General features: G+C 49.4%; 1 protein-coding gene and 1 long non-coding RNA gene across 6 annotated transcripts; one reads left to right on the forward strand and one right to left on the reverse strand.

Moving 5' to 3' along the window:
• The first annotated feature begins 2,564 nt into the window (after nucleotides 1–2,564).
• LOC136792773 (uncharacterized) lies at nucleotides 2,565–13,704 on the forward strand. 4 transcript variants are annotated; one of them, XR_010837152.1, is made up of 7 exons: nucleotides 6,034–6,118; nucleotides 6,550–6,819; nucleotides 7,214–7,444; nucleotides 7,563–7,662; nucleotides 8,333–8,655; nucleotides 10,456–10,580; nucleotides 10,759–13,704. It is a non-coding gene; the product is annotated as an uncharacterized lncRNA (long non-coding RNA). The 4 variants fall into 4 exon arrangements; XR_010837150.1 differs by having other exon boundaries at nucleotides 2,565–6,819; XR_010837151.1 differs by lacking the exon at nucleotides 6,550–6,819 and having other exon boundaries at nucleotides 6,054–6,118.
• Nucleotides 12,207–16,028, reverse strand: GPR12 (G protein-coupled receptor 12). 2 transcript variants are annotated; one of them, XM_067016327.1, is made up of 2 exons: nucleotides 15,853–16,028; nucleotides 12,207–15,164 (listed from the first exon to the last, which is right to left on the reverse strand). In XM_067016327.1, exon 2 carries the CDS (start codon nucleotides 15,147–15,149, stop codon nucleotides 14,145–14,147), a length of 1,005 nt encoding a protein of 334 aa, XP_066872428.1. In that variant the 5' UTR covers nucleotides 15,150–15,164; nucleotides 15,853–16,028; the 3' UTR covers nucleotides 12,207–14,144. The 2 variants fall into 2 exon arrangements, with proteins under 2 accessions (XP_066872428.1, XP_066872427.1); XM_067016326.1 differs by having other exon boundaries at nucleotides 15,803–15,944.
• Nucleotides 16,029–17,842: the final 1,814 nt, after the last annotated feature.

The following is a 17,842-nucleotide window of genomic DNA, read 5'->3' on the forward strand; positions in this document are numbered from 1 at the left end:
AACAGAGACCCCGTCCGCGCTCCGGGCGGGAGCCGTCAGTGTGACACAGCTGCCTTCCTCTGGGTCCACGAACTCACCACATCTCGGGAAGCAAAGCGCAAGTACAAAGCCTCCACCGTGCGCCGACCCGGACAATTTCACGTTTACTTGCTTGTTCTGAAGAACGTTAAAGCAGATCCAATGCACAAACCCACAGACTCACCCCACGTGGCCGGCGGCCCTGGGCCCTGCAGCCCTCACCCCGGCCCACACGGCTCATGCTCCCTTTTCCCCTCCCCCTTCCTCTCCAGACCTCCGATCCTGTCCCAAAGAGGTTTGGGGGGCTGTCAGGATAAGCCACCTCTCACGTGCACGCGGTCTCACCGACAGGGCCTCAGCCCCAAAGCATCCGCTCCCATCCTCTTGGACGTGGGGTCTGAGACAGCACGGGAGTAGACCATCACCAAGATGAGCCCGGCCCTTTCCCAAAGCTGCGTTCAGCTTTTCCGCCTCTGGCTCTGATCCCACGGGAGCCCTGCCCCTGCCCAAATTTTGTCCTGTGAAACGGGCTTGTTTCCACTGAAGCGTGGATTCCGTCCCTGCAGATAGCGGAGGCTCCTCCGACGTCCTCAGTCACGGTGTTAACAGGCCATCGTGCGTCCTCGGCAAACTCTTACCGACGAGAAAGAGCTACGGCTTGAATTATTTACTCTGTCCGACCCATTTAAAACAGAGTCAAGCTTCTCTCCAGGGCGGCTGTCATCCTCACTTGCACCCGGCGTGTTTCCTTGCGTGAAGTTGATGCAGGAGGAGTCACAGCCTCTGAGCGGGTGGCCGGGCTCAGGAGCGCGCCCTGCCAGGAGTACCAGCCACCGTGGCTTCATTTCTTTTTCACCTCAAGACACAGTCTCCTACGGTGCTCCCTAGAAACCACAGAAAACACTACTCCTCGGCCCAGGCAACCTCGGCCCAGGTTTTGCCAGAGGAATTAAAGAAAGAAAAACCAGTAACGAGTGTGAACTGAGAACATGGGACCCTGTGTGCCCGGGTCCCGTGTGATTTGGTGGCAGGAAGCTACCTGAACGCGTGCCCTCCCAAGGGAAATCTCCACTAGCGGCGTGTGCTAGGGCGGCTGGGCTCCGAAGCTTTAGGAGGGACACACCGTGCGCAGAATCGCCCCCGTACGCTTCCAGGTGTGCACGTTCTAGCCCCCACCTCCGACTGAACTTCAGGCGGAGAGGAGGCCTCAGCGAACAGAACTGCCGTCCGCGCCGCCGCAGAGGCGAGCTGTGCTGTGCCGTCTGCTTGCCCGCCCGTGCTTCGTGCTCTTCTGAAACTCGCTGCACCTCGCTGGCCATTTCTAGCCAAGGAGGTGCCTCCTGAGCTTGGACGGATCTCCTAGCTCCAGGCAGGCGGCCTCGTCTGCTGCTTTGATGAACCCGCTCATCTTCAGAGGCTGGGGGTCCGGGGGACCAACTGGCCGGTGCTGGGCTGGTGGTTAAGAGGTGGGCGGGGGCAGAGGTGGAGCGGGGGTCCCAGCAGCCGTGAGAGGCCAGAGGAGGTTTGTGTGGGGTCCTGCGAGGGAAATGTCCTTAAACCTTCATACCAGGTAGTATGTGTTATTAAATGAGATCACTTTCTCAGCAGCTGCTGTGAGGCTCTGTCCCCCGGGTGAGACCTGCGTTCAGAGGGTAGAAGGCTCCGTACACTGGCCCGTGGGCCAGAAGCCGCCACGGTGGCAGAGCTGAGAGCTGCCAAGACAGGGTGAGGGCAGGCTGCCTGTGCTGACTGCCGCACGGGGGAGAGGGCCATGGGAAGCCTCCTTTGTTGGGACGGGGAGGGCTGAGACTCGGTTTGGAGAAGAGGTGTGCCCCAGGGGGACGTGGGGGTGGGGCGATGCTCTACGTCCTGGATTCTTCCTTTGACCCCCCGGCTGCTGTGGAAACCAAATGCTTAGATCATCGCTTATGACAAGACCACGACTGAGGTTATGTTTGCAAGGGAACAGCTGACGTGTGGGCTACACCGATGCTTTAAAGAGCATCACATGTTTGTGCACTGGGGACAGTGTATCCCGGGGGTTAAGAACACGGGCTTTGGAGTCTAGCGGATCTGGGCTCAAGTCCTCGAGTCAACAGTCAACAAATACGTGTTTACTGACAAACTCTTTTCCGGGCGCAGTGCTAGGGGCTTGGGCATCCAGTGGAGATTGGAATAGCAGCTATGGGGCCTTTAGCGAGTTAAGTAATTTCTTCAAGTGCCTTGATGTAAACTAGAGATGATACGTATGATACCTGCAGAGACAGACCCACATAAAAAGGTTGTCATCAGGATTAAATGAGATACTTCATTGAAAGCCTTTTCATTGTATCCAACTGGAAAAACTCCAGTTGTAGTTATGATCTATCCTTCTTATTCAATACTCCAGTCATACTGAAGAAAACACTCTTTCAAGTTCTTTATAACTTTAAGGTAGTAATTAGGTCACTAATTGGCCTCCTTTCCTCCAGGACAGATAATCCAATTCTTTTCATCTTTCCTCATTGACTCTATTTCCTGACCCTTTAATCACTTTTTAAACTGAATTTCTTCCGATTTATCTGTAACCATTTCCAAATATGGGGTCCCCAAATGGGCACATCGACTAACAGAAATGCAACCGGTGCCGAGGGGAGGGGGGAGGTCGTCCTCAGCCCTCCTTCCCCCTTTGCCTGGAGGCTCACATCTCTGCTCTTTGTGCTTCTGGGTTGAGATGGAGCCCACTGTACCACTGAGGTACGACCTACCAGGCCGTCACTCACTCAGCAGAATCATCCTGCCTTCATCCTGTGTGCAAACATACCTAGGATAAAATCGAATCTACTGAGGACGTCTGCATGAATTGATGGTAGGAATGTGCATTGTTACCTGGGGGGCAGTTTGGAAATTTGATTCAGTAATTCCTCTTCTAGGATTTTTTCAATTAATTAATTTGTTTTTTAAGGGCTGCAAATAGCATCATATTATTTTTTATACAAATGAAAGACAAACAATACTAAGTTATGTAGAGTTTGTTTATATTTTTGCCACACTCCACATCTTGTGGGATCTTAGTTCCCTGACCAGGGATTGAACCCCGGGCCACAGCAGTGAAAGCTGTGAAATCCTAACCACTGGACCTCGAGGGAACTCCCCCACTTCTAGGATTTTTAGAGAAAACTCATAGATGTGGGCAAATGTGCGTTCGGGGGCTATTCCTTCAAGTGTGTTTCCAGTAATAAAATTGGAAATTGGCTAGATAATCAATACAAAGAGGACTGGTTAAATAACAACAGTATTTGCATCTGATATAATTCTGTAGAGTCACTAAAGAGTATGTATGTGGTCAGAGACCAGGCCACGCCTGTGGAAATGTGTCCACCGTACGTGAAGTGACGAAACAGCATGGTAACAAGTCACGGTCTAAGACGGAACGCAGGTGAGGCGCCTCGCGCCGTGCCGGCCCTGTAAGCGTTCGCGATCATCACTTGTGACAGTGTGAGCTGAGGTTTCAGGGACGCATTCATGGATGATGGAGGGAAATACACCTCTACTCCAAGTGGCTGTCAGTGGGCAGGAGAATGACAGACGTACGTGTCCTCCTTTGCGCTCCTCTGAATTTTCTGAAGTGTCAGGGATGAACCAGGACTTCGACTTCTTTCGAGTGAGCGGAGTCTCACTGGAATCTGCTGGGTTCCCTCCGCTCCGTCACTGCAGACCCGCCTCAGACGAAGAGCCCCGCGCTGGGGGCGGGGGGCGGGGGGTGGACCAACCCGCTCCGGCTCCTGTGATTGCGGACCCTGCCCCTTCACCTCTCTAGGCTTGCTTTAGCTGCTTGGGAAATAGTAGCTGGCGTTTCTTAGGTTAGGGGACGCTTGCTTATGCTGACGCGCAGGAGGGTTCTCGTTCGCAATAATAAAAACAGCCCCCCCGGGAGTCCGTCAGGGACGCGGCTGCATCTCCGTGATCCCAAGAGCAGCATCTCACAGAGGAGGACGTCTGGGCTCACAGAAGTGAAACGCCTCACCCGAGGGGGCACGGGCAGAAAGCGAGAGCCCAGCACTCGGACACGCGTCCCCAGCGGCAGGCACAAAGCGGCCACCTTAGCACAGGACACCAGGCCCGAGACGGTGCGGCAGCCGGGAAAGCTGGAGGCTCGGAGGTGACCCCCAGACCTCAGCGTCCACACTCGGGAAGGAGGGAGGCGGAGCCACGGGGAGGGCTCTGCGCTGCCCCCCACCCCACGGCTAGCAGATCGTGTGGCTGGGAAGCGGGGGGCTGGCTTGGGGCGTGTGTGCATCCTTCACGGCCCCGTGAGTCGCTATCAACCCCCAGGACTGCCCCGTGGAGAACGGTTCTCAGTAAAGCCGACTCCACGCCCCCGAGACCCATCGCTCTAGGAAGCTCTCTGGGTGACCCTTCTCTACATCCGTCCCGGGATCCTGGGCGTTCCCTGCCTTGGCTGAATCCTAAATCAAACAAACCCAAAGGAACCAGTCTCTCTTGTAGTTGTCTCCACGAGAGAGGTAGTGTATGTCTAGATATGTGCTGTGCAGTAAGTAGCTAAGAGCCACATGGCTTCTAAAATTTCACTTAAATCGACTGAAATGAAACAAAATTAAAAATTCAGTGCCTCAGTCTCACTAGCCACATTTCAAATGCTCAGTAGTCACACAAGGCTGGCAGTTACTGTACGGAATAGCACACACAGAACTTTCCCATTGCCACAGAAAGTTCCATCAGACAGCCCCGCTCCGGAGTTCTCCTAGGCGATCAAAGTAGACAGACATACATAGGAATAAACAGAAATGGGGCTGATGGTTATTTTACTTCTCTTCAGTAACCACTGATACAGCTTTTAATAGTAACTGTTTAGATTTGATAGTTCTAAATATTTACCAAACAAAATTATACAACCCAAAATATGTAACACTGACATTAAACACTGACATTAAGAAGAAGTCACTAATTCTGGAATTGTATGCTTTTAAAAGTATATAAAAACACATTTGGAAAAACTGAGTATGTGTTCTCGAATGCTTCAGTTTTGTCCTATTCCCATTTTATTTCATACCTTTTGCAGAAAAATCAAGCTTGATTTTATATATCCTCAACAGTTTCTCAAACTGTTTCAAAACCTAAAATGAGACTACATAGGTTACACACACGCACACACACACACTCACTCCGCTGAATATACTCTTACTAGATGTTGCTTGATGTAAGGATTATTATCCTTGGGTCTCAAGTTCTATGAGTCAGTTGACTGCTATCCTGAAAATGAACTGCCAAATCCATCATTTTCAGTGAAATCTTTTATCAAATATATAGACCATCTTCTTAGAAAGCCTGTAAACTTGGCAGACTGGAAAATAGACAAACTGTGCTTTTCTCCCTCAGGAGAACTAAGAAAGCAGCTGTCCTGCTTTTTAAAAAATTTCTGGTTTTGCTGGTTAGCATATTTTGAGAGTTTCTTCAAGTTACCTATATTCCTGTAATTTCAAATTTGCAAAACCCTCTTCTGAGCTTGCCAGCCCTGCTGTGACAAAGAATGGCATTGACTAGTGCGTCTGTTAAGTTTTGTACTGATGTTTGGGGCATGCAAACATCATAGCGCCTGTGTTGAAAATGCAATGACTTCTGAAATGCAGCGTCACTTATTAAGCCAATGAATCGTTGGATGATTTGGGCCCAGAAGTGTGTTGAGCTCCAGGACGTGCAGAGCATCAGGGTCCACAGGAGGAGGAGGAGGCTTGTAGGACTGGCTCTCAGCCTGTGGTGAGTAAGCATCCCCCCTTTGAAGGCTAGTTTTCAAATGCTACCTTCAAGGGTGTGAAGAATGAGTAAGTCGGGGCTTCCCTGGTGGCGCAGTGGTTGAAGAGTCCGCGTGCCGATGCGGGGGACGCGGGTTTGAGCCCTGGTCCGGTAAGATCCCACGCACCGCGGAGCAACTAAGCCCGTGTGCCACAACTACTGAGCCTGCACGCCTAGAGCCTGTGCTCCTCAACAAGAGAAGCCACCGCAATGAGAAGCCCGCGCACCGCAGCGAAGAGCAGCCCCACTCGCCACAACTAGAGAAAGCCAGCCTGCGAAGACCCAACGCAGCCAAAAAAAAGAATGAGTAAGTCAATACACCCATTAGCAGCAGCACTAATAATAATACTGATGCAAAATAACATTCAAGTAGGTCTGTGCAAAGCGCTACATGCTAAACCCTTCCTGTGTCCCATATCACCGGGCTGTGTGGTGGGTTCCTGGGTCATGCTCGTTTCATAAAACCAGGACACGGAGGTTCAGAGAGGTTATGTAATGCACCCCAAACCCAGCAATTGGAAATGATGTGAACCCAGGTGGTCTGTGTCCAGAGCCCGTGTTCCCAATCATTTTATTCATGAAGACTACGCAGCCATTGATTGACATCTTCCCTCTTACAATCATAAACCTATTTTTATTCCAATAGAAATGGCAGCTATGGTCACTCTGGTAGGCCTGCAGGTAGAGGCAGGCACACTGAGGCCAATAGGTTTTCTTTCCCAAACCTCTTCAACCCAGGGGGGCTTCCTGGAGGAAGTCAGTAAGAGCTGGCCGGTAACCAGAGGGGAAACCAAGTCTGAGAGACGGAAGAAACCATCTTCACACCAACAGCAGGGCGGGGTAGAGTGAAATGAGCTTCGCTTTTCAAAAGTGAAAAGACCTCTCAGGATCTGTCACCTGTCCCAGAACTACAACAATGACCTAAACGCAGAGCGATGGCTTTTGAATGAGAACAGCCTGAACCAGGGCCGGCTCCGCTGCTCGCCCTGGGCGGAGCCTGTTTACAAGGTTAGTTTGTTGGGGGTGGGAGGGCTGAGAGGAAGCCCCTGTCCCAGGACAACCTTCCCACGGGGTGGAAACATTAAGGAGGGAGCGAGGTCCCTGGGGTAGCGCTGGGGGCTGCGAGACCAGTGTTTTCACTTAACTTCAGTCATAAACTCTGGATTCAGATGTTTCAAAAATACCTAGCTTTTCACTTGAAGACAAGCCAAATTCTCCAGTGCATCCACATCTGTGAAGTATTTGGTCACTGGGCTGGGAGGGCAGCCGCCTTTGTCCCAAAGCATCCTCAGGGGGAAAAGCACCTCTGTGTCCTTTATTGCAGGAGGTGCTTGAACTGGATCTTGAACTGACGGAGAGAGAGCGTCTTTAATAATCATCAGTTTTTGCATCTTTAAAATAGGTTATGTTCTCATAGCTTCACACGTTCCTAAAGGAAAGTCACCCAAATCAATGCAGTGATGTGGAAGGGTACGCGCGCCCGTGAAAATGACGTCCTGCTCTGCTGAGGCACCATATGCAGCTTGGCTCCAGCCTGCAGGCGGGTCCCTAGAACCCACAGGAGTCCCGCTCAGTATCTGACGACTGCTCTTCTTTCCTGACCTTTCTGGACTGTGAGCGACGGGATGATGAGGTTAGTGTGTGTACTGGGGGCGGGGGCGGGGGGGTGAGGTGACCGCCAGCCTATATGGTAGGAACCGCGCTCACTGGGTAATCACGTCCGTGTTCTCGTCCTGGCACCACCGAACTAGCCTGAGGGTCTCACACACAGCCAGCCACCTTCGAGGCCCTCATCCTCTGGGCGTCCCCACCGACGACTTCAGACCTGGGCAACGGAGAAGGAAGGCGGAGGTACGTACAGTGAGAGAGGAGGGGCGAGGGTGTGCCGTGTACATGCCCGTGTGGGTGTGCGTAGCGAATCCCACGGCCGGAGGTGGTGGGTATGGATAGACAGGTGATGCATGGCTGGACCGCTGCCTTGCCTGTGGAATAGTCTGGAAGGTTCACAGATAGGTCATGTACAGGAAAAGCACCAGGCTAGTCTCTGTGATGCCAAGCAGGAGGTCAGGCTGCACTTTTCCCCTCTCACTGAATTGTCTCTACATCCATTAAACTGTCATCCGGCACGACACACGTGGTGCATGACAGGGGCACGGCCCTGCTGGAAGGGGCAGAAGTTCAGTTGACCTTGACGAATTAGAAAATCACCCCGAAAACAGCGGCAAGTGCCGTAGTAATTAGTGCAAGGCAGCACACCAGAAACCAGAATCATCTGTCAGGGCACAGGCAGCAGAAAAGCCAGCGGCGTCCTAGTCCTGATGAGATCTTAATGCCCCTAGTTATGTCAGAACGATGTCAGGACTTGGTCAGAGCTGCATGGCATGGTTCTCAAACTCAAGTGTGCCTCAGAATCCTCTGCGGGGCTTGTGAGAAGTCAGACTGCAGGGCCTCACATTCCCAAGCTTCTGAGTCAGTGGGTCTGGGCTGAGGCCTGAGACTCTGCATTTGGACATGTTCCCAGGAGATGCCCCTGCTTGAAGGCCCAGGGCCACCCGGCCAGCAGACGCACAGGGTTACCAGTCGTTCTGCCTCAAGGAGTTCCACGTTTAGTGGGCCACGGGAGCCCAGTTTTGATTGCTAGCGTCGAAGAGGCTGCAGAGAAATGGTAGATGACATGGAAAAAAGGATCAAAAGGATGTAAAATGAAATCAATCCGGAAAAGTGATTTAAGTCATTGGGATACCGTTGTTTGAAGAAGAAGAGAATACTGTTTCATGGATATTTTCAAGGTATAAATGCTGACTGTGACTGGGGCCTTCTCTGCATCTCCAGGGCTGCGCCAAGGTAAGCAGAATTAGAGTGTCATAAGGAACACTGTGATTAGGGATATTAAAATGCTGCAAAGCGTTGACCGTAAGTGTGGGACTGTAGCTTCCAAAGATACCTTGACTTGGATGATTTAGATTCAATATAGAAGATTCCACTCTGTAAATTTTCTTCCGATTGTCAGATTCTATAGCATCCAAGAATGAATTTGCTCCTATTTCAAAAGGATCCTGGAAGGAGTAAGGATAGAGTTGGATGGAACCAATTTTCCCCTAGTAAATTTAGCTCAGTAACCTAGACTTCTGTTACCTTTCAGAGAATGCCATTAAGATGTTCTTTTTTCCTTTTAAAATACACTACTTGTAATTGTCTGTTCAACTAGTCAATTACCAGGGAAATCTGTGCCCTAGGAAGTGTTTTCATTTCTGCTCCATACTTATTTTCAGTTGAAAATTTGTTCCCTGGTGCTTGGATGCTATTATTTGAATTTTTATGATTAAAAAATTCTTAGATTTCTTCTGTAAATATTTTATACTGTGGAGATATTTAATTATCTATTAAAATCCACTTTAACTATGACCTTTAACACACTTCTATTGGAAAAAAAAAAATACTCTTTCGTCCTTGGGCTGAAAAGAAGCCCAGTGGATGTAATGACCATCATAACTGTTAACATTAATAGCATTTTTAATGCTGAAAATGACAGAAGATTACAGATAAATGTCAAAAATCAAGGTGAGATATTTAAAATTTCTCTGATTTGCCTGGCTAGAAAAGGGTTGCTTTAGGATCAGTTCAGTTGAATTTTGGGACACAGAGAACAAAAGTTTTCATCTCAGTTATTTCAAGATGAAATCATGCAAGCACACACAGCCCCCAAACACAAACCACACGTGTCATAGGGGAAACTATCCTTCTTGAAAATATGGAGGTGAAAACCTTTGTTACTATGTATACTCGTGTGTGTGTGTGTATATATATATATAAACGCATTGCATTGTTATATTAAGTTCTGAAAGAATTACCCTAAGGTAATGTTAATCCGAATTTCAAAAAGGGAGAACGCTAACAAGGAAAAAGTCTTTACTAGATCCTGAGAAATTCTAGGAAAGGTTCAGAGTTCATATCCATTAAACACAGACTAGTTACCTCTTAACTTCTGACAAGAATAAACACTTTAAATATATATATATAATATATATTTAATATATCACATTTAATTTAAATGTATATTGTATATAATTATATTTATATAAATCAAGTATGTATTGATATAATTATAATTATATATTTTAAAAATTATATATCCTTATCAGAGGTTTATATATATACTTTTTAAAAGAATGCTAAAGGCGTGACAGTTAGCCTTGTGACTCAACGTACTGGCTACACGCCGTCAGCATCACCATCAGCATCGCCTGGAAACTTGCTAGAACTTCAGCAGTGCCCAGACCTCCTGAAGCAGAATCTGCATTTTCATAAGAATCTCAGATGGTCTGTATGCCTTTTAAATATTTCAATTTTGAGGATCCCTAGTCAATGGTCTGTATGCCTTTTAAATATTTCAATTTTGAGGATCCCTAGTCAATGGTCTGTATGCCTTTTAAATATTTCAATTTTGAGGATCCCTAGTCAAAATTACCAGTAATTTTTCCTGCATTGTTTGCCAGAGGCCAGTAGATCCGTCTGCTAATTCCAACCATGTTTTTACTTCCTTGATGTATATAAACTATGTTTGATGATTCTAAAAGTTCCAACCAGATTTTAAGATTCCAACCAGATATCAACACCATCCAATAAGTGTTCCATTTTTTAAAGGGGACAAGGCGGCAGCAGTCTGTTCCTTCATTACACCAGGTCTATAATCAAAGGGGAAACATAAACGTCGTTTACTACAACACCATCGCAGTCACTTATTTAATCTGTATTTTAAATTTGAAATGGTAAGTCGTCCTAATTTCACATGATGTATGTACTGTCCTGAAATAAAGTCAATCGTTATTTTAATAATGGAGTAAGCAGGTCTCTAAAAACAAAAAGTTTACGACGTCTCCAAAATACTTTTATTTATTTCTCATTTTCTCTTTTAAACGTGTTTAAATCCTGCTTTAAATTCTGGAGGACTCCAAGAGCGCTCCTGCCCGCAGAGCCCGTGGGGGAATTTTCCCACTGAACGTGACGGTTCCATTTAGGCTTCTGGGAAACGAGGTGCTCTCCACATCACCCCCTCTGCCTCGGGGTACCAAGAGGGAAGACAGCCCCCTTTACCGCCAAGAAACAAACGTGACTGAGACCAAGAGACAGAGTTACAGGGATAAAAGGACACAAAACCCAGGATAGCCACTGCCTGGATAATCAGCCTCGACGAAGGATTCTGGTAAAGTAACTGAGCTGTCATTGTTACAAGGATAACTCTTTCTACTGGAAATAATACACATACCTTGGTAGCTGAAAGTTTTAATCAAATGGCGTAAAAGATTACCTGCTAACCTTAGGACTGTTGGAGATATGATTGTTTTCTTGATGTTTTTAGTCCTGTTGCAGAGTTCACATTCTTGAACGTATATATGCATATGTAGATGTATACACGCACACATACAGAGACGTACACATGTATATCAGGACATGTGCACGTTTCTTAATCCTTAACCCCACAGAAACAAAGAAGCTTTGAGGAAATCACATAAACATCCAGAAATCTTCACAATTGAAAGTAAACAGTAAGAACACGTTACAGTTGATTGAAAAAATCTTAGCTGAAATCAGATGTTTGAAAAACAGGAGGCAAAAGCAGCCATTTAGCTAATATTTATAAGACCATTATAGACTGGTGTAAGCATATAACAGGAAGTTTAAAATAGTACGTGAAGGGAAAATCTCTACATTATAAGGGTGCCCTCACCTCTTGGCCGCCAGACGGGGGAAATGCTTAGGGAAGAAGAGAACTAAATATAATAAAAACAGGCCTCGTTCCTGTAGGTAGGACCACGTTGATAGTCACAACCCACGTGATCTTATTTTTTTAAAACATTTACTGTTGTCTAATAGCGTGTCCTTTTATTTTACTTTATTTTTTTACTTTTTGTCTGCACCACGTGGCATGTCGGATCTTAGTTCCCTGATCAGGGATCGAACCTGTGCCCCTGCGCTGGAAGCACGCAGTCTTAACCACTGAACCACCAGGGAAGTCCCCCACGGAATTTTAAACAGGAAGCTTTATGTCCTAATTGTAGGACTAGAACCTTAGTGACATTAACATATCACATATCATTTCCCTCATATCCAGGAAGGCATCAAAGTTAGTCCAGTGCAGGGAAGGAGACAGGCATAGACTCTGGAAACCCTGGATTCACATCCTGGCTTCACCCTTGAAGCTCTGTGGCCTCGGATGAATTTCTAGCCTCTCTGAGCCTCGGTTTTCTTAACTATAAATGTGTGTTTTTGTGAATACAGCAACAGAGCAGGTAAAGCGCCCAGCATGGGGCCCGGCACACAACCCGTGGTGAAAGACAGTACTTATTATGGTCATTATAATTACTATTAGAGAGATATGCAAATGGCAACCACCATTTCTACAAAAACACATTTATTGCTTTCAAACCTCATTATGGATATTTCCCAGCTCTCGTCAAAGCCAACTGACCTTAGTCATTTCTCCCGCGGAGACGCTATTAACCTTCAAGTGATTAAAAACAGACTCATCATAGCCAACCTACCAACTCCATTACACGTTGAAGAACTTTTTAAAGGCTGAGATTGGTCATCCAGTTCTGTGGACTGAAAATCCTTTCCCACGTCTAACATGTTTCAACCCTTCTCCCCTACCGTAAGTGACGTAAGAGAGGGGCCACGGATTCAAGGGTAGGATCGAGTCACACTTGTGCTGCACTAGGAGGTGCTCTGGCGAGATGGCTTCAGCATGCAGGCTGCCAGAATGGACCTCAGACCACTGTGGGCATAACGTCTGAGACAGACCAACGAGCTTAACTGATTACAGGTGTTTCCCCAAGGACGCTGAAATACTGGTCTTCCAACATCTGAATGGGTCAAGTTGATGGGCTGTCCAGAAATTCTCCCACTGGTTGTATAGACACAGCTATAAGTGCAGGGAGGGTATCTGTGTCCAAAACATCTGTCTGTGCTAACAGAAGTGACAATCAGACACAATTATTATACAGTATGTTTAAAATTAATTCTGTGTCATTTCCCTGCTCTCTGAAAACAGGCAATATAGTTTTTATTGTATTTAAGCTGCTTTCTGGTGAAAAGAAAGAAAAGGGGTTCAAATTTCACTTTTCATGACCAGCCACGTGGTCATTGTGCTTGTAAACGTACATCACGTAGCTGATATACATCACAGTCAGATAAGTATGTTATTTACTCACAACTTAATCAGTAAAGGAGGAGACCACTCGTTTCAAATGCACTGACACCACAGACAGTATAGTATGAACCAGAAATACCTGATCTACAATATGTAATACTATCTGTCTCAAACAAGAATAACTATTAATACATTCTTAGATATAGAGGAATGAGAAAAGTGATGCTTTTCATATTTTGTGATATAGCTTTACATTAATTATTTTTTTGGAATGTTAATCCACTTTGAATAATGTTATTAATTTTTTTCTTCTGTTTCCTGAACACAGACTGTGGCTTAAAAAACTACTGTGGTGTACCTAATGCATATGTAAACCACAACAAATTTCATATTTCATTTTAGAAGGACACATGGAAAAACCATATTGAAAAGTGACTCCTTTGATTCTGGATTTACATGGCAACATTTGAAACTAGTGGTCTAGCTGACACAGGCAGCCATGCAGAAAGAATAACAACCGTCACAGAAGTACCAAAATAATTTTTGTGAACAGTAACTGCTGAAAGTAAAGAAAGAATGGGTTCATGGTTTCCGTGTTGGTAACTTATTACTTGAGTTCATGTTAATAAAATCATGTCCCTTCCAAACAGATCATGTAAACTATTTCCATTGGCTTCAGAGTGATTGTATTGTTAGATACATGCAGCACTGAAAATCTACCTTGATGTTAAAAAATAAAAAAGGTCTGGAAAAAATAATGTCTCCACTCTCCTCAATAACTCAGTTTTAGTTTAAAGTCCAGGTAAATACTCTGGGACCAATTTACTTTTTATAATTTCACGGCCATGGCATACCCCCCCCCTTTCCTTTCCCACCCCACCCCCCACCAAGCCTCCAAACAATATAAAACAAAAGCCCTGCCTCCAAATAAAATACTTAAGAAAAAACAAACCACCCCAAACAAAACGAAATTGTATTGAGCAAAGAGCTCAGTTGTTTTTAAAGGGTGAAAACACGTGTAACGTTATTTTTACTTCAATCACTTAACTTATCTAAATAAACGCTTCAAAGTGCTCCTGTGGCTCAAGAGAGAATCCAACAGAAAGAATTTAAGGAGAGCATCGCAACGGCCTGGCCAGGCCGTGGGGGTGCTTGGTAACGCAGGCTCCGAAGTGGAGTGCTGCTACACGTCGCTGGGGGACGGCGCTCTCTGCGAGAGGCTGGACGGGATGCAGCCGCAGCAGATGAGGCAGAGGCCTTTCTGGATCTCCTGGTTTCTGAAAGCATATATGACGGGATTGATGATGGAGTTGTAGGTGGCGGGCAGGAGGGTGGCATAGGTGTAGATGGAGGGGTAGGTGTAATCAGCTATCAGGGAGTAGAGGGTGAAAGGCATCCAGCAGGCAGCAAAGGTCCCCAGGATGATGGCCAGGGTCGAGACCCCCTTCCGGGTGGTCACGTAGTGCGAGGTGGCCAGGAAGTGGTGCTGCAGGGCTATCTGGTGGGCGTGCCTCATCACGATCTTACAGATCTGGATGTAGAGCTGAAGCATGAGTGCAAACATAAAGAAGAAGGAGATGGAGAGGATGGCGGCGTTGTTCTTGGTGAGGGGTCTGACCACGCTGCAGGTGGACTCGTCTTGGAGGCAGTTCCAGCCCAGGACGGGCAGCAGTCCCAGGCAGACGGACGTCCCCCAGAGCGTGATAAGCATGACATAGGTAAACGTGACCGTCCTCTCCGAGTGGTAGGTCAGAGCGTAATACAGGGAGAGGTAGCGGTCAACAGTGATAGCCAGCAGGCTGCAGACAGAGGCAGAGAAAGAGGCGACAATCAGCCCGACGGTGACCAGCTTGGTGGCTTCTGACTGCAGCAGGCAGGCGAAAAGGAAATGGACGATGAGTCCAATGCCCGCCAGCAGGTCTGCAAGCGCCAGGCTGCCTATCAGCAGGAACATGGGTGCCCGCAGGCCGGGGTTATGGAAGATGATAAGGACCACGATGGCATTTTCGCAGGAGATAAGGGTTCCCGAGGTACACAAGACAATGTCCCACGGGTTGACAACCAGCTCTGGCTCCGGCTCCACGCCAGGAACCTGGGAAGAGACAGCAGCCGAGACGTTCCCCGCAGCTCCGGCATCTAAATAATCCCGAGGCAGCCCGCTTACATTGACCTTCAGGTCTTCATTCATTTTAACCCCCGTCCTCTTCAACGAAAAGACAGGCTGTTTAATGTTGAGATACAGCAGGGTGACGATCCAACATCACGCCAAAACCCACACGAACAGAAAGCCGGCCCCTACTCAGACGCTACCCCCAAGTGCCGCAAGCTTCCTGAATTACGAACCGAGAGGGAATAAAACAAAAGCCAAAGTCTCCACCACCACAACAGAAAAAATGCCCTTTGCCGCCGGGGGAAACACAGGATGGGATTTGCACACACGAGCGTGAGCGGGGCAGGCACACGCGGGACCGCGGCGGCCGGTTTGCTAGAGCGCTGGGGACACACGTGAAAATCCGTCTCGCGTGCTGCAAAAGGAGCCTGGCACCGGGGCTGCCGCTGGGGGACCGCGCCACGGCGACAGGTCGCGAGCCGGGCCCGCCCTCCTCGGTGGAACGTTCAAAACTCCCACCCGCCAGCCGCCTGGCGCGCGTGCACACTCACACCCCGGCCAGAACAAAGAGGGGTCCGGCCTCCCTCGTGCGCACGGGGCAGTCGCTGCAGGGCCACGAAAGGCGAGCGGGCGCGCGCGATAGAGGTGTGGACACAGACAGACAGACAGGCGTCCATGCACCACGGCCGCTGCGCTGGCGGCGGGGGCCCGGCGGACGCGAGGGGACTCACGGGGCGCCGGGACAGGCTGCCCGCGGGGACGGAGGCATCGCGAGGGTCACCTTGGCGCGCCCAGGCCGGGGGGCTCCTCCGCTGCTCCCGAGGCGCGCGGGCGACCCGTGTGGCCTGTCGGCGCCGGGCCCGCGGGGCGAGGGGCGGCTGCCGCGCTCGGTGCTCGGCCGGGAGGGCGGGGGCGCGCTCCGCGCCAGGTGAGCGGCGGCGGCAGGTGAGCTGCGCGCTCGGCTCGCGCGCCCGGCTCTCCCCGCACGGCCGCCCGGCCGCCCGCTCGCGGCCCGCGCGCGCGCCCCCGCCCCGTGCCCGCCCGCGCGCGCCGCCGCCGCCGCCGCCGGAGCCCCGAGAGGCCGGCGCGCGCCCCAGGGGTCGGGGTTGCGCGGGGCGGCGAGAGCCCCCCAGCGCCCTGCGGGAGCGAGACGACCCGGAGGCGGGGAAGTGCACTGTCACCCTCGCTGCCGCGGCCCCGCATCCCACCCCGGCTGGCTGGCGGTCGGGGCTTGCACCGCGCGGGGGCGGGGCAGCGCTGCCCGGGAGCCCGGTGACCTATTTCGTTCCTGAGGTCCCCCTGCGGAGTCCCGGTCTCCAGCGGCCTGCTTCTCCACGCCTTTCCCTAAACTGCTACCTCCATGGTCAAAAGAATTGCTTAGGGTGGCTTTTCAGGATCAGCAGCGGGGATGGACGCCAGGCGAGCAGGTTAGGGAAGCGGATCTTCGAAGCAGGGAAATGCTCAGCCAGCTGTTTCAGAATTGCCCTTGGCCACACTGCATCCTGATCCCCAAGAGGCCCCCGTCCGTAGGTGTGTCCTGGACTCGGTTTTCTAATTACTATTCCCCGGGAACATTTGCTTGACTGGATTTATAGGGTGCTGCTGTGTGAATCATCATTAGCATCATCAAACTGCACTTATTAAGTGCTCCTTGAGCTGTGTTTTCAAATGGAAATCATTTACTGAGCTCCTACAGAAGCAGAGAGCCAAAACCCAATTCATTTAGGGACTGAAGTGTATGTTTTCATTTTAACGCATCAATAGTTTCTAAGATTAAGAACCTGATCGCTGTCTGCTTTTATGAGCCTGTCTCCTCTGGATACAAAACCCAGAGCACCTAGATCTTAAGTTTAAAGATGGGAGAAGGAAAAGGCATGATCTTCTGGTCTTTTCCCGTCAGCAGTGAAGGTTTTCTCTACTGCCTTTCTCCACAGTGCGGGACGGGGGTCCTGTATGAATAAAGACGGTCTGCAGGGCTCAGGACCCTAGAACTAGCTCCTTCCTACAGCGGCATCATCCTCTGGCTGGACGGTCTTACCCTGGGGCTCACTGTCATTCCTCACTCCAGCCCTGCAGGCTCATCCACCCCCGACTCCCCCTCTATCCTCCTTCTCCCTTCCCCCATCAATCAGCCCCTGACTCTGCAAGATCACCCCAGCTCTCTCTGCACGCCAGGTCGCAACTCCGAATCAGCAGTTCCGGGGTGGGGCCCAGACTCTGCATTTGCAGCCCTCTCTCCTAGTGATTCCAATGCTGCTGGTCCACAGACCACACTTTGAGAAGCAAGGTTCTATGGGGTTGTTAGAATCGCTTGTACCTCATGGAGAGGCATCGGACACCGTGACTGCCAAAGAACCGTGCTAAGGGCTGGGCGTACAAATTCAGTAAGACGTGCTGTCTCTCCTCACCAGCATGTACAGTCTGGTGGTGACAGACACATAAAAAGCAACAGTAATTCCAGGCAGCAAATGCTGTAATGAAGAGATGTACATCTTCCTCTCAATTTCTGTGATGATTCAAAGCATTTTTAGAATAAAGCGATGAAAAACCATCATTTGAACAAACCCATAGGGCTTCCCTGGTGGCGCAGTGGTTAAGAATCTGCCTGCCAATGAAAGGGACACGGGTTCGAGCCCTGGCCCGGGAAGATCCCACGTGCCGCAGAACAACAAAGCCCGTGCACCACAACTACCGAGCCTGCGCTCTAGAGCCCGCGAGCCACAACTACTGAGCCCACGTGCCACAACTACTGAAGCCCGTACGCCTAGAGC

Source organism: Kogia breviceps, chromosome 16 (genome assembly GCF_026419965.1).
Source record: "Kogia breviceps isolate mKogBre1 chromosome 16, mKogBre1 haplotype 1, whole genome shotgun sequence".
Classification (NCBI taxonomy): Eukaryota; Metazoa; Chordata; class Mammalia; order Artiodactyla; family Physeteridae; genus Kogia; species Kogia breviceps.